General features: G+C 38.0%; 1 protein-coding gene across 1 annotated transcript; it reads left to right on the top strand.

Moving 5' to 3' along the window:
• Nucleotides 1-1,752: 1,752 nt before the first annotated feature.
• On the top strand, nucleotides 1,753-15,338 carry LOC121517638 (periphilin-1). Its single transcript, XM_041799577.1, has 7 exons — nucleotides 1,753-2,079; nucleotides 2,702-2,782; nucleotides 2,875-2,978; nucleotides 3,123-3,331; nucleotides 7,582-7,640; nucleotides 10,831-10,992; nucleotides 14,755-15,338. Exons 1-7 carry the CDS (start codon nucleotides 2,041-2,043, stop codon nucleotides 14,935-14,937), a joined length of 837 nt encoding a protein of 278 aa, XP_041655511.1. The 5' UTR covers nucleotides 1,753-2,040; the 3' UTR covers nucleotides 14,938-15,338.
• Nucleotides 15,339-16,433: the final 1,095 nt, after the last annotated feature.

Below are 16,433 nucleotides of genomic sequence, written 5' to 3' on the forward strand. Positions count from 1 at the left end.
AAAATTTCCCCCATTTTTTTAGGTGAGTTGCTTGTGTGAATGCAGCACTACCATTTTTTTTAACCCCAGCTTTCCTCATTCTTATCCTGCAAACCCCTCTTTTAAAATTTACGTGTGAATTTGGGGGAAGGAAATAGGAGATTTTCTGGAAAAAATTACTACAAGTGGGGAAAAGTTATTCATTTTGTACTGCTTTGATCTTTGTGCACATTGTTTTGAGCTTCATATTACATTTAGCATTGACATAAAGGCAAAAAACATCTTTGCGTCAGTCTCTATCTCGTTGTCTGCCATCTTGGATTTCATGAATGTCTTTTTTAAGACATGTCTTACGTCCCCCTCCAATCCCAGAAGGAAACCGTTTTGCTGTGAGGCAGTGGTGTCGTGGCTCCTGAGGAAGTGGTCTCAAGTTTGTTTGTTTTTTCTTTTTCTGAGCGAACAATACAACAAAGGATAAAACAGCCATATAAAACTACTCTTGCACACCTCATATATGCCTTTTATATTGAATGTTTTACCCTTTTATTGATTTGTTTTTTATAAAAGAAAGAAAGAAAAACCCTTTCATATCAAAGTGAAAACATATTTCTACAAAGTAATACCAAATAAAAATATATAATGTAAGATAAGTGACTGCATGAATATTCTCCTCCTTCAAGTCAGTATTTAGTAGATGCGACTTTGGCTGCAGTCACAGCACTGAGTCTGTGTGGATATGAAATCACATATTTAATATGACATATTTTTTTAACTGACATTACTTTGAAGTCTGTTTTCACTTTGACATTATCATGAGTGTTTTTGTAAGAAGAAAAAAGAAAAATAAATTATATTAACCATCAGTCAAAAGGGCAACACATTTATCAGCACAGTACACTGCCCATTAACTTCTACTGTTGTGAGATATCCAAGAGGACCTGCCCTGCTCTTCCTCTGATTGGCTCATCCTGATATTTTTACTAGGCCAAACAATGAAGGTGATAAAAAGTACCAACCAGTGAGATGTAGGGTAGAGTCAGTCATGTTTTCGCCATCCTACGAAAGAAAAATGCTGAAATGATGTGCATCAGAAGGGACAGAGAGGTGGATATACATTTTGGAGACTAAAAAATAATCGGGTGAACTTTATAGGCTATATCCACATATAACCTGCACTACTCCCTGCAGGGAGGAACATGTGGGAATCTTCTAGATATCATCAGTAATCTGTAAAAATTGTTATGGGTTAGAGCTGAAACAGAGAATGACTCAGAGGCTCAAGTTTTGTGTTTAAAAAAACACTGTTTGAGGGGGAAATTAGACTAGAAAAAGATAAAATTATTTGTTTGCATCATAGCTAACATTTTCTTGTCTGGTAAATGTCAATTATTTTTTAAAGTCTTCATTAGCGTAAGACAGAATTTTTGAGCAGTTTTTGTGCTCTGACATTTTTATATCATCGAAGGGACATTTTCAAAAAACACTACTATTGCTGGACAACACTATAACTGTGGGTAAGTCTGTTATAACCAGCGGGCTTTTAACATCTGTATTATGTCATTTCAGTTCTCAATTTTCCGCCAAAATTGAGTTTGAACTGCGCCATCATTTGGCCAAGAATATTTCCCACATAACGAAGGCTCAACTTAACTTCAAAGGTAAACTGGTCGCAGGACATACTGTGAGGGAAACTGCGCCTGCGCATCCGCAGGAGGACAGCCTGACTGTTTTCGGTTTTGATAAGTTTTATGACAGCCTCATCTGATTGGGTGACCGTTGAAAGGGGAAGTAAAACTATGTTGCCTTGTTTTTCAGCGTGAATCAGCCGAGTACAGACGTTGTCGCACGGCAACGTTTCATATTTATCTGCAGGGAACCTTTCAAACTTGTCAAGGTGGAACCCGTGGAGAAAAAAAAAACAACAACGAGGGGGACAAAAATGCAAACATTTAGCTTTCCAGAACGACGGTAATTTGAGAGGTCGCACGCGCTTCCTGGTCCGTTGAACTCGAGACAGAAACAAAGTCCGCGTGCAAGTTAAACAGAGCCAAACAGACAGAAATGGATCATACATCCACGCAGGACGCACACCAAAGCAAGGTAAAGAGGGTTTCATGGGTTAAAGGGCTGCCGAGGCAATGTCAGTTGTCTCCGAGGGTCAGTGAGCTAAATGATTGACAGTCAGTTGGCCCGCCCCCTTCTCTGACCGTTGAAATATACTTAAATTCAGCTAAATCATTAACTAAGCGCAAGACAGGGACAGTAAAAGTAGTTCATTAATCATAATGAGTTTCAAAGATCACAGCACACATTAAAGGAGCAGAACTGGAGATTTAAAGGCACGTAAGATACACGGTACACGCTATAAATACAGGAAATAATTTTAAGCCCTGCACACTTCGAGCTCGAGCTACATGTCGCTGTGGTTTTTCTTATATTTTTTTCAGTTTTTATTCATATTTTTAAAAATCTAGTACAGAATGTGAACAGAGAAAATTTTGATTGCTTGTTGTGTCTGCCTCACAACCCAAGCCAAAGTAGCTATTTTTCCAAATATTTTATTTCGCTTTTAAATAACTGGATAAAGAAGTTACAGATCATTTTAAATGCTAGCAGTGATTTTCTAATAACATGACTGTTTTGCTCTGGTAGTATCATATATATATTTCCAGTACGGAAACACAATAATAACTGCAAATAAATTGTTACTTTCTCCTTTCAGGGCTCCTTGTCTCGGCACAGAGAACATAGCGATGAGGCTTTGGACATGAGGCCCACTGACAGCTCAGTGCCTCCCTCCCAGGTACCTCTCTGCTTTTTTATCAGAAGACCTCGATGTACAGCTCATTGCAATCTGTTTTAGTTTGACAAAATTGTTTTCCCCTGTTGATTCAGGATGAAAAAAGGGTGATCAGAAGAGTACGAAGTCCATCCAGACCAAGGGCGTGGCAGTCCAATTCTTACAAGCCAAAATTTGGAGGGCGATACTACAAACCTCGGTAAAGTACAAGTAGACTACAGGTAGCTTAACATAACCATCTTCTGTCTAGTTAAATACCTACTACATATCTGAGAAAAGGAAAAGGTTAAGAGCTTTCTGGCTCCAACAAGCTTTTTTCTTCCTCTCAATTCAAATGCTGCAGTCTTCCAAGAGACGACAACTCATTCTACAAACCTGGCTTTAGCTACCACAAGTACCACCACTCCTCTCATCGGGGTTACTTTCCACGAAGAGATTATCTCAAGCCTAAACCTTACCACCCTGAACTGAGGGAGCGGGAGCGAGAGAGGGAGAATGAGCGGTACGAGCAAAAAAAGAGTGCTGAAGGGGATTCGCCTCCAAAACAAAACAGTAAGTTAATGTTAGCATTAGCAGTCTGTAAAAACACAAATACAAAAGCAATTATTACACACAAACATCTCTTTTGAATCACTGGGAGATTTATGAAGAAAATTGGGTCTTTATGGCATATAAAGATGTTCCCTGTAGTGGAGGACGTGAAAGAAGAAATGAAAGTGCTCTGCAGAGACCTGACATTAACAATATCCATTATCATTTGCTTTAGATATGATGGTCTCTAGTCTCCTCACATTTGCTCTCATAATCCTGTTCAGTTGCAGTGACAGTAAAGTTGATCCCAGATTTTTTACTTGACTTTTTCACCTTTAGTCATGTGCACAATCAATGCAAAATACACAAACACTTGGCAGCGCAATAAAACAAACAACTGAAATGTTTGAGGACTTAAGAAATGCAAATTCAAAAGACATGACAACCTTGTAATGTTTAAGGTGAAGATTGCAAAAGTTATTCTTGAAATGTTGCTGTGTGGCACCACTTAAACTTCTTACAAAAATCATGTTTTTCTGGCATACTAAAAAAGGAGTAAATTTTGGCATGTTTTAATGGAAAATAACACATTTTAATAAATGAATTAATTAATGCTGAACTGAATTATAAATGCTGAAATGCTAAAAAAAAGCTTGTGCTTTTTTCTGTTTGGACATATCAAAGTCTATTGTTGAGAACATACTGTGCTGTTAAGTTAGTTCTCAATACAGTTGGTCCAGACTTTCTAAAATAGCATATTACACATTATGCATCACCAAGTGCTAACAGTCTTACAGCTATCTACAGCTTCAATCATGCAGAAATCAGAATAGTAGTTTGTCCTTTTGTGTGCTGCTTCTGCCTATTTAATAACCCATTTGTCTGTAAAGAATAACAGATGATCTGACCTTTACACCTCTGTATTCTGCCGACATTCTGACAACAAACTGGGCGGATGCATCTAGTTTTAAATCAGCTAGTTTGGCATGCATAGTGACACAACTGTCGGTTTACCTTCTGCTGGTATGCAGCCACCTGCTCAGAAGTAGGAAAGTAAAAGAAACAGTACAGATGCTTCTGGGATTTTCTGTTTTTGTTATGAAAATAAGGAGAGGGATAAACTGCAACCTTTTCTCCAGCTTTGCATTACTTTTAATGAAAAAAGTAGCTCAAAGACACATTGTTTGGATGCAAACCTAACATGCTATGTTACTCCTTAGAACAAAAATGTGATGTAAATACTCCAACACTATTTATTACTGAGTCCTGAAAATGCTGTAAGGCAGTTATTGAGTGCAGGTTTAGCTCATTTTCACCGTTTCTCTCTGAATACTAAGCCAATCTCCTTCTGCTTGAAGCTTTATCCCCCAAACTTTTCATTGTTTTGCATAATCATCAGTGTTGGGTAATTATTAAAAAAGTGATGCATCACACATTATTAGTTACTTTTTTTTTTCCAAAGTAATGCAATTTGTTACTGAATTCCACAAAACTGAAAGTAACTTTGGTAGAATTCAAGTTACATTACTTTTGCATTACTCTATAACATCACTTAAGGTGCAAAGTCATGTCACTGGCAATTAAAAATATAAACTTTTGCCAACTTTAGCACAAATCCTTATTCAAATAAGGAGGAATGAGACCAGACATCTCTGTGATGTTTTTTACATATATAAAAGGCAACAGCAGGGTGGTAGAATTCATCCCAAACAGCACTTGAGTCACGTGCACAACAGTGAAGAGTTGTTTCTGGCCTGGCCACAGTTTACAGTCACATTTTGTCCTTTAGAGGAACCAATTTCAAGTAGCGTGCAAATCACCAAGCCTTAAAGATATTTTGATATCTTTGAACCACTCTGACATTTTTGTCTTCCTCTTCCATGGACTCGAGCCAGCAAGTAAGGCCAGACAAGTGTTGCATAAGCTTGAACGGAAAGGACACTTGATTTGTTTTTTTGCACATTTGTTTTGCAGATAGATAAGGAGCTTATAGTAACACAAGTAGTGGGGATGTTTAATTAGCAATGGTAATATTACAGAAAGTAACAATAATAATGCCATACCTTTATTTATTTATTTATTTAATATAAGTTTATTTCATTTAACAACCAAGCAAAACAATTACATGTGATTAAAGGTACATGCCTATGACCCCCAAAATAAATAACAGTCCCAGAGAGTGGGGACCCCCCCTGGGGGTGGTTAAAGCAAAGTTACACTTAGCCGTTCACATTCAAGAATAAAATACAGGTGCCCCTCACAATTGGAATATCATGTAAAAGTTATTTTTTCCCGTGATTTACTTCAGAAAGTTAAACATACATACATTCTAGATTTATCTCAGACAAAGTGAAATATTTTTTGTTTTGATCTTGATGATTACAACTTACAGCTCATAAAATAAAAAATCCACTATCTTGAAATATTAGAATGTTGTGAAAAAGTTAAATTTGCAAAGATTTCTTGAGCCTTTATTCTCGCACTCTGGTTCAGTACACACAACTGCAATCATGGGGAAGACTGCTGACATGACAAATGTCCAGGTACCTTTGGCAGTGTGGGCAGGTGCCAAGTCCTGCTGGAAAATGAAATCAGCATCTCCATAAAGCTTGTCAGCAGAAGGAAGCATGAAGTGCTCTAAAATGTCCTGGTAAATGGCTGCGTTGACTGTGGACTTCAGAAAATACAGTGGACCAACACCCGCAGATGCCATGGCAGCCCAAATCATCACTGACTGTGGAAACTTCACACTGGACTTCAAGCAACGTGGATTCTGTGCCTCTCCACTCTTCTTGTCAAGAGGAAGATGAGAGACACCAGACCCAACAATGCAGATGACCTGAAGGCTACTATCAAAGCGACCTGGGCTTCCATTACACCTGAGCAGTGCCACAGGCTGATTGCCTCCATGCCACGCTGCATTGATGCAATAATTCATGCAAAAGGAGGCCCAACCGAGTATTGAGTGCATAAAAATCAACATACTTTGCAGAAGCCAGACATTTCTGTGTAAAACATCCTTTTTTTATTGATCTTATGTAATATTCTAATTGTTTGAGACACTGAATTTTGGGTTTTCTTATCTGTAAGTCATAATCATCAACATTTCATGAAATAAAGGCTTGAAATATTTCACTCTATGTGTAACAAGTATATAATATATGGGTTTCACTTTCAGAAAAGAGTGACAAAATCTATAGAACTTTTTCATGATATTCTATTTTTTTGAGATGCACCTGTATAGTACCATTTATCTTGTAAGTCCTCCATTATCCTTATGCAATTCATACAATGTCCATTGGGTGGCAGTATAGGCAAGCTGAAGCACTCATGCACATTTTCATGCACACTTTGCATTACAAATATATTTTGAGGGCATTTGCTCATCGTGGTATCTGCTGGTTGATAGGTAGTCACTCTGTGGTAGCAACAAACCAGTGTTACATAACGCTGATCACAAAGAAGCTTTTATCCATGGATTATGTCAACGTTCTCACAAGAGAATTAATAGTAGCCCGGGCGTTGTATACAATATGCCTCATTTAAAGTGTGTAATTTAGCAACATGAGGATAATTTTCATACTTGAGAATTACCTCATCCTTTGTGAGTGGAAGGAGAAAACAAGGATTAAATATTTGTTACGAATATGTTTCCTTGGTTTGAAACTAGCTGTGAAGTCCCTGTTTTTGTTCTTTTCCTGGAAATAAAGGGCCGTGTTGCTGTGTTGTTTTTGACGACTGAGCTGTTGGTACTGTATGTTTTTATCTTCTTGCACTCAGGCACTGTATGTGTGCGCACACTGCAGCACTGTGGAGGTGTGTGTTTGTGTATGTGTGAGTGTGGAACAGGTTTTTTGTGTGCCTGAGTGATGGTGCGATGATGGTGACTCATCGCTGATTTGTGTGTATAAGAGAGTGAGAGAAAAGGAGAGGAAGAGGAAAAAAAGAGAGGGAGAGACTCGCCACCAGTATATAATGCTACATGAGAAAACTATGGTTTCACACTCAACAAAACAACGCTGTAATCCCAAATATCAGCACATCCTGGTTAAAGATGTATTGATTTTAAGCCCTGAAAAGATTTCTCTAACGTAAGGCTGTGGCGATAGGGGTAATTAGGAGGGTTTGAACACTGGTGGTGACCTAAGGATGCACCTATAGGTACCTATAGGTATGGTTTAAAGAAAGAAGGCCCTCTACTGTCTATAAATTGCTCTGGATGCTCACAGAATCCTGTTGTTGTACTGATGTGAGATTTGTCTGTTTTCCAGCTTCCAGACCTTTCTTACCAAGGACCTCTTCCAGCAGAGACAAGGACACACAGTTCAGTGTAAGTTCACAAGCTGCTCAACAACTGCTCTGCTTTCCCTTCTGGTTTTCCTTTTTTGCCATAAAATGTGGAAAAAATACAACAAGGATGTACCAGTTTGTCTAAAAAGACCTAGTGTCATGATTTACAAAATAGTGCTAATGTTGCTTTTGGCAGCATTTTTGAAATTTTTATTCTCATTAGTAAAAGAAACATTTGAATATGATAGCGGTTTTGATTGAATACGATTATCCATCATTAGTGACAATACAAATAGAAAAAGATTTTCTATAAAAACTGCAAATGGCAACTGTTTTAATTTGATGGTTTTTAATTGTTTCTACCCTGTGGATGCTTTTCTTGTTTGTTCATTAGAAGACACAGACTGAGACTTAATGCAAACAGCCCAGGTGCTGCAAAAGAGCTGAAATCAGATGATCGCACACATTTCTTGGCTGACCTAAAGCAGAGCAGCACATGATGAATCACAGCTGGTCTCTGCTGCAGTGTGGATAAAGTGAAACCAAGGAGAAAATATCGAAAAATGAATTCCTCATATCAAGTTTTCAGTATTCTTTCGAGTGATAAGCCAGAAATTGAAGACGAGGGCTTTCTAAATAATGGTTAAGGTTTAAATGGTTTGTTAAGACACTGGATCAGTATTTCCTAATTCTGCTTTTTCATAATGTTTATTATTACATCAGTAACACTAACCAAACCAAATCTGTAGCATGATTAACACTTATAAAGGCGGCGTATAAGAGTTTCAGTGTGTTTGAAACAATAGAGTTAGTTTAAAATACTTCCACAATTAAGAATATTACCCAAAATATAACCAGAATAAGCAATCCCTCAGTGTAGTAATTAAGCTTTTTTATTGTGATATTTTCTAACAAGATTCTTTATTTATGCTCCATATATCAAATCCTGCTTGCTGATTGCTAATTAAGGAATTATAAGCCCCCCCCCCAAATATCTATTTAGCAAAATCCATTTTGTTTCCGCTCCCCTCAAGTAATGAGAAATAGAAAACTGCTCTCTGAAAAGGCAAGCAAGACTGACATAGAATGTCAATTTCCACATCGAACATGGATGTTGGATCTTCATTTGGTGTTGTGTTTTTGAGCCGCTAGAATGGAAAGAGACTATTCATTCTCAGTTTTTGTTTAAACCAACATCAGAGGTATAGTGTGGTGATAAAAGTATTTTCACCACACTATACTCCCTGATTGTTTATTTTCTTGCATATGTGTCACACAAACATGTTTCAGATCATAAAACTCATTTTAATAATAGACAAAAATAACCTGAGTAAATACAAAATAGTGATTGCCCCCACTTGTTAAATCATAAATTAAAAGTGATTAACCATGTTTTTTAGAAAGCTGAGTTCAATTTCACTAGTGCCAATCAGGCCTGATTACTTCCAGACCTGTTGAATCAAGAAATCACTTAACCTGTCTGACAATGTGAAGTAGGCTTAAAGATCTCAAAACACATCAACACATCATGATGCCATCTAGAAAAATTCAAAGAAAAAATTAGATACAAAGTCATTGACATCTATCAGTCTGGAAAGGGTTACAGAGCCATTTCTAAGGCTTTGTCAGTCCATCAAACCATGGAGAGAGCCACTCTCCACAAACTGAGAAAACCCGGAACAACAGCGAACCTTCCCAGGAGTGGCAGGCCAACCAAAATTACTTTGAGAGTGCATCGACGACTCATCCAGGAGGTCACAAAATAACCCAGAACAATATCTAAAGATCTGCAGGCCTAACTTAACTCAGTCAAGGTCAGTGTTTATGATTGAACAATAAGAAAGAGACTAGGAAAAATTGGCACCCATGGGAGAGTTCCAAGGTGAAAACCACTGCTGACCAAAAAAAAAAAAAAAAAAAATTCCTAAGGTCTCACGTTTACCAAAATCATCTTGTTGATCCTCAAGACTTATGGGAAAATAATTTGTGGTTTCACAAGATAAAAATTGACTTTTTTGAAGGTTTCTGTCTCATTCCATCAGACGTAAAACTAACATAGAATTTCATTAAACAAATATCATACCAACAGTCAGACATGGTGGATGGTCTGGGGCTCTTTTTCCTGCTTCAGGACCTGGACCACTTGCCATACTTGTTGGAACCATGAATTCTTATTTCTACCAGAACTTTTGAAGGAGAATGTCTTTCCAGTTCAACTTGGGTTATGCAGCAGGACGATGATCTGAAAGTAGCTTTGGATTTAAAGCTCATAGCTGAAAGTACCTGTTACATCTGGACAAAACATGATTCAAGCAGTAATAGTAAATGAAAATACAAGAATAACAGTCTGAAAAATTAAAGCACTGAAAGGTGCTAAGATCTTTTAACAGCTGAGAGGTATTATTATTTTTACTGATTGTTTTTAGATGTAGATTTTAGCAACTTTAATAGGAAGTCATGGATATTTAATCTAATTCAATTAAAAAAAGATACTAGTGGTTTTCGTCTTCATGACGTAATGGTAGCCAGGAATACTGATTAATCAGTGGCTGGTTTTCACTTTTTACTTTCTTTTTTTGGCCAAGAAAAGATGAATTATATTGACCATGATTGATCCCCCAAATCAGTAAAAGGGTGAAACATCCAAGGAGGTGAATATGTTTTATTGGTACTGTATCTGTAAAAACACGCATATATGTGTTTGTCATTTACATTTTTAAGATACAAATGGAAGATGTATTTTCAAAGTCTGATTTAAAGATGTAATGAATAGAAATGCACCACATTGAAATGCAAAAAAGGAACATGTAACCTGTTGTAAGAGAGCCAAAATAATTGATTTTGGTGTTATAACCCTATGTCTAGGCAAATACAGTAGCTAATCATAGTTGTTATTTTGGAGTTACTCATGGGTGAGTTACTCAAGTTTTTCAAAGTGAGATATAAATCATTATAAATTATTTCTAAGTCTTTTGTGAAGTTACAGGAAGATTACTGCTTGTCTTTTGTTGCTTAACATCCCTTTACTTTGCATGTTTTGTACTTCAATGCATATGCAGTTGGGACAAATTCTGAATTTATTATTCCCTCGCCTCAGTGTTACAAGCAGACATGTGGAGCTTCACTTTAGTCATTAGCAGCTCAGTCATCATCAGTGTTTGCACCCATGTTTTTGGCCAGCTGTCTGATAAATGCCTTCCAACTTTTGTCTCGTTTTTCCTTTTTTGCAGGTTTTCCACAGTGACAGGAACCAAAGCAAGGAGAAAGATCACAGAGGGAGCAGGAGCAGTGAGAGAGAACGGAGCAGGGAGAGGGATCTCCCCACGTCGACTGCCAGCCAGACTATGGCACGAGACCGAGCCATCCAGCAGAAGAGGAGGGAAATAGACGAGGTAGAGGAGTCTCATTACACAGACGCACTCATATCTAGGGAGAAGGGTTAGTAATAAGCAGATAGAGGAAGAGCAGAGATAAGAGAGCGTAGGATTAGAGGAAGAGTGACAGAGGAACGATCTTGGAAAGTGCTGGGAGACATGAGGCGAGAAAAAAACGATGTGTTTTCTGTAGACTAAGCATTAATTTTGAAATGCTGAGCCGGAGGCAGCTTGAATGTCATTATTGTCTACACTTTGTAGTTCCCGACAGAGAAGGTCTTATTCATAGTTTGACATGATTGATGGTGTTATCCTTTTGGTCTTATAAGTGAGCTAAAATGCAAAGTGAGGCTGTTTATTCTGGCTCACCTGTATCACAGGAGGCTCCAACACGTGCTTTAATGCTGTCTTCAATGTGACAGACATCACATGAGGCTCTGCTCATTGCCTGTGTGTTTGTGTGAGAGAGTGTACTGTATGTTTGTGTGTGTGTGTGTGTGTGAGTTTCCACCCACTAGACAGAAAAGATGGCCTCTTACTTTTCATATCTCCATGGTTTCAGGATTAGAGAGGCATTCTGAGAAAGGCAGTCTGGCAACAGGTAGACAATGCAAAAAAATGTCAAAACTCTGCATACAGGCACACAAAACACCCAGGAACATTTTGCATTTGAGCATTTTGTTGATAGTTTACTTATTAAGTGGTAATTGGAAATGCATGGGAAAACTTTTCTCTCAGCTCATTTGTTCTATTCTCCTCTTTTGGCTGCACTTTTTCTATCATGATTATCTGCTTCCTGCCTCATCTCACTCTTAAGTCTTTTAGGGTGTTAATACAATGCATTAACTATCCGTTTCAGGCATTCAGATACAAAGTGACTGCACTTTGTGCATCCATATTAAACATTAACAATACATTTTCATTGGTGACCTGATACCTGAACTCACTAGCCTGCCTCTTATGCAAACAACAGCTCATACATAATATCTGTTGCCCTCCTGTGGCTTGCTATCCCTGCATGCTGTGAGGCAACTGGTGATATGATTGAATAAGGGTAAACTAGATATGCTTCTTTATGCTTTCATAAACATCCCTTTAAAGCACATATTGATGTGCTATTTAGCAAATAAGTCTGACTGTTGATAAGCTAGTTCCAGTGTCACCCAGGCCTGGGCACTTTGGCCTAAATATTGTATCACAGATTTTTTTGTGTGTATTTTTTGTAACATGTAATATCATAGTGTTACAAAATAAAAACAGATAATGCATTCAAATAACCTGGCACACTAGAAACAACTCATACACAGTGTTTGGGAAAGGGCAGAGCCTTTAAAAAACAACTCAGAAGGTGATTGGATGACCATTCTGTCTGTAACATCTTTATGGGCCAAACATAGCAACAAAACACGTGACGTAGGCACCAGCGAGCTGCGCCCCTACCGAAGGATTATAGCTGCATAACGCAAACCATGGTGACTGGAGACATGTCAGTACGTGACTTTTGCCATTTTTGGTTTACCCTAACCTTGCAAAGCAGATGGATATGCCCGTTTCCATGGTTCTCACTGGTGAATCCATCTTGAAAATCTCCCATCTGAACCATTTGGGCCCGGTTAGAAGGTGACAGGACCAATCAGTGTCGAGGGGCAGTACTTTTAGGTGCGGCAGAGTCGTGATGTAAGCAAGCAGCAACAAGAGGCCGGTGCAGTTATGGCGGAAGACATTAGTGTGGATGCTTCTAAAGCGCCAGTTTTATCAGAACTTGACGACATTTCTTTGTTAAAAGAACAAAGAACAGCATTGAGTTGTTTTCTTTTCAAAAATGACAAAAGTCGTGTACTGACATGTCTTTAGTCGCCATGGTTCGCGTTATGCAGTTCTGTATGGAGTTTATTCCTCGGTAGCGGCGACGACATCGCATGTTTTGTTGCTCTGATTGACCCGTAAAGATGTGACAGACAGAACGCTCATCCAATCACCCTCAGAGTTTTTTTCAAAAGATTTGCCCTTTGCCTAACGCTGTGTATTGAAGGTTTGGCTTGTCAGGTTAGGTTTACCCCCCACCACTAGCATCACTACTGTGTTTTTTTAGGGAAATACATTTTTGCTTAGATTTTGCTTTGCCTAACTTCAACAAAAATAATTGTATGTCCTTTTTTAAGTTTTGTTTTTAAGAGTAAATTTAGGCTGTATTTGAAATTAAGCTGCTGCTTAGACACTTTCATGTTAAAAGCAGATCTGATTAGTTTGGACAGAAAGGGTAAGTAATCGATGACCCCTTGTGTGTACCCATACATGCTTCATGCCACCCCTGCTTATGTCAGGCCCCCAGACCCGAAAGTAATTGCAACTACTCTTGCTAGGTTCCACAAAGACAAACAGTAAAAGTCCTTGTAGATTACAATGATGAAAGTCCAAACAGGAGAACCATACAAAATGTTAAAACCAAAATTAAAGTATGAATGAAAATGACAGCACAATCACAGTTACAATAGACACCACTAAGACCAAGATAAACCTACTGGCAGTCAAAAAGAAGGTCTCTTATTGGCCTATATTGAATATTGTCTGAGTAACATCTAAATGTAATCTTTCCTCTTACAACAGAGAGTACAGTAACTTCATAATGCCATGGAGGTACATAAAAGGTAACTTCCAAAGTTGTAATCAGATATTTAGAATTTGATTGTTAAACCTACAAGCACGTCATGGAGAGTGGGCTCTGCTGATGGTAGAGAGAGGAGGTAAAAGACAGTCAGCAACTCCACTTGTATGGTACAAATCAGAAAACTTCTCAAAAAAATATGTCAATCTTTCCCACATCGATTAGAAAAACTCATAGTCAGTACAGCCCTGCTTTCTCTCTCCCTTTTTGAAAGTAGATCCCCACCATCAGCGATACATCTGTCCACTTTAAATATAAACCCAACGTAGTCATCATGAAGAGGGAATTTTTTAAAGTCAGAATCAAGATTGCAGTGATTTTAAAACTGCTGTATTGTCTACACTAGAGATGCACCGATTGTGAATTTAGGGCTGATCTCTTATGTTTGACCATGAAAACAAATCAGTTTGTCCACATGAACTCTCTTCTCTAAATCAAAATTTAGGTGTGCTGATTGTCAGCCTCAAATTGACGCAACATGAGACAGACATCTGCTGCTGTTCATACCCGCATCATTTACCAATGGCTGATGTTTGGCAAAAAGGACTATATTGGCTGATACTGATGTATCTGTGCATCCCCAATCTACACGATCTACAGCATACTGTTATTGCACTCTAAGAGCAGCATGTTTTACTCATGTGTATCAAGTAACATATCAAAAATAAGAGGGGGAATTAAATCTATTTCAGTATCATAATGGAACACACAAGCAGTGCAGGTACAATGTTAAAAGTTAAAGGCATAAAATGCACACATGCTCTGTTGAAATAAAACAAGTAAATTACATACGTTGATGGTATTTTGTGCCTGTCATTTTGAGGCTGAGAGGTCTCGCTGGAGTGGCAGGCGTTTCCTAACTGCACTAAATGTGAGCAAGCATCAGCCGCTCCTGTTTTCCTCTCTGTCAGTCTTGCGTTGAGATGGGCAAAGAACAAGGAAAGAGGGAGATGACAATGTATAAGAAGTGTAAGAGGAATAGTTTTTTTAATTTGCTTTTATTCTTTGCAACTTATTTTTATTTATTTATTTTTATTTTTTATTTATTTTTTTAACAAAGCGGAGATATTGTGTTTTAGCAAATCTAAACCTACGGATGTCTGTGTGTCCTTCAGGTGTACTATCAAGAATGTGAAATGTTTGGCCTTGTGGCAAAGATGCTGATAGCAAAGGATCAGTCCTTGGAGGGTCCAATCCAGTCGTCACTGCAGGAGAACCTAAGGGACATCGGCAAGCGCTGCGTGGAGGCCATGGAGAAATTTATAGAGGACTATGACTCAAGAGAGCTTTCTCACTAATCACACTCATGCCTTTCTTCTCAATATAACTGATAAAGCTTGTATGTGATTTGATGCTGCCTGTTTGTTTACAAGTAGAAAACATGTATCTCTACTCCTTTGTTGCTGCCTGGATGAAGTTTCCCCTTTTATGTTGAGCACTGCACAGCACTGTGAGGAAAAAAGGAGGAAACAAGCACAGTGAGGAAAAAAAAGGAAACTTTGATTGTGATTTTGAATGCTTGATACTGCTTTCAGCCTTGAGAATGTGATGACTGCTAAATACACTGGTTGTTATTGTTTTTATGTCATTATGAAGAAGCCAAAAATGTGAATACATACTTCTTAAATGCTGAATTATGATCATTGCCGTTATATATTGAATTTTTGATAACTTTGTATTAAAATATGTTTTAAATGTTGGCAGTGAATTATTTAAAACTACACAAAGATGCTTCATCTTAATTCTGACTTATGAATTAGAAATGCCAATTTAGCCATAGTTTACAATTCCACTCTTGCATGGACAAGTTATGTCTCTAAAACAAAACAGCTGGAAATGTTTATCTAATTATCTGTATCTCACCCTGTTCTGTAAACAGCTTGGTCATATCGCATTCATTGTTAATTTAAGGTGTTTGCTTTTCATCAGGACCAAGAGGATGCTTTAGTGATGTCAGATTTAAAAATAAATAGAACACAAAGGTTAAAAAAAAAATAAACATGTTGAGTAGGCAAGGAATGCAAGACATCATTTAGATGTTGGGAATGCAAGGGCCCTAATCCCATTCTGAGAATGCACCTAAGAGCTTGGTCTTTAAATGACCATACTCATCCTTTTTTCCTTACCGTCAGCTACGGATATCCATGAAGGTATATGGAGTACCACCACCAAACACTCCTTCCTCCTCATCCTTTATGTTTCTATTTTTAACACCAGAGGTTGAATGAGTCGTGCCGTTTCAAATATATGCCCTTTTCTGGTGAACTTCTTATAAGGCCTTTTCCATTCAGCAAGTACTGGAAGAGGACTTGAAGCATAACACCAGAGAATCTCTGCTTGTCTGAGACAGGATTTGGTCATCTCTATTGTAACCATGGCCTTTTCTACACATAGGCAGATACTTTGAAAAATGGAGGACCTTCTGTGCATTTTGACCTTCCATAGTCATGCCAACAGAGTTTAAGGTCACTGAAAATACACCTTTTGGAAAAAGTGATGAAGATTTTTAGAAACTCTGCTTACAGCATTTGTGAGCCCAGATGTCCCAAAACTGATTTTTGGGCTTGTAACATCACACTGTGTGCCCCTATTTGATGTCTTGTGTGTGATGTCATCAATATAGTTTCCATGGCAAAGACTTCTTCAAAATTATGCCAAATAAATATAAATATGTAATGTAAAATAAGTGACAGCATATTCATCCCCTATATGTCAGTATTGAATAGATGCACCTTTGGCTGCAATCATAGCACTGTCTGTGAATAGGTCTCCATCAGGCTTGCACATCTGGACA

Source organism: Cheilinus undulatus, linkage group 11, assembly GCF_018320785.1.
Source record: "Cheilinus undulatus linkage group 11, ASM1832078v1, whole genome shotgun sequence".
Lineage (NCBI taxonomy): Eukaryota > Metazoa > Chordata > Actinopteri > Labriformes > Labridae > Cheilinus > Cheilinus undulatus.

Coding starts and splice junctions, on each gene's coding strand:
- LOC121517638 (XM_041799577.1), top strand. CDS start 2,041: ATGGATCATACATCCACGCAGGACGCACACCAAAGCAAG. Junction 2,979..3,122: donor GGGCGATACTACAAACCTCG/GTAAAGTACAAG, acceptor CAAATGCTGCAG/TCTTCCAAGAGACGACAACT. Junction 10,993..14,754: donor AGAGGAGGGAAATAGACGAG/GTAGAGGAGTCT, acceptor TGTGTCCTTCAG/GTGTACTATCAAGAATGTGA.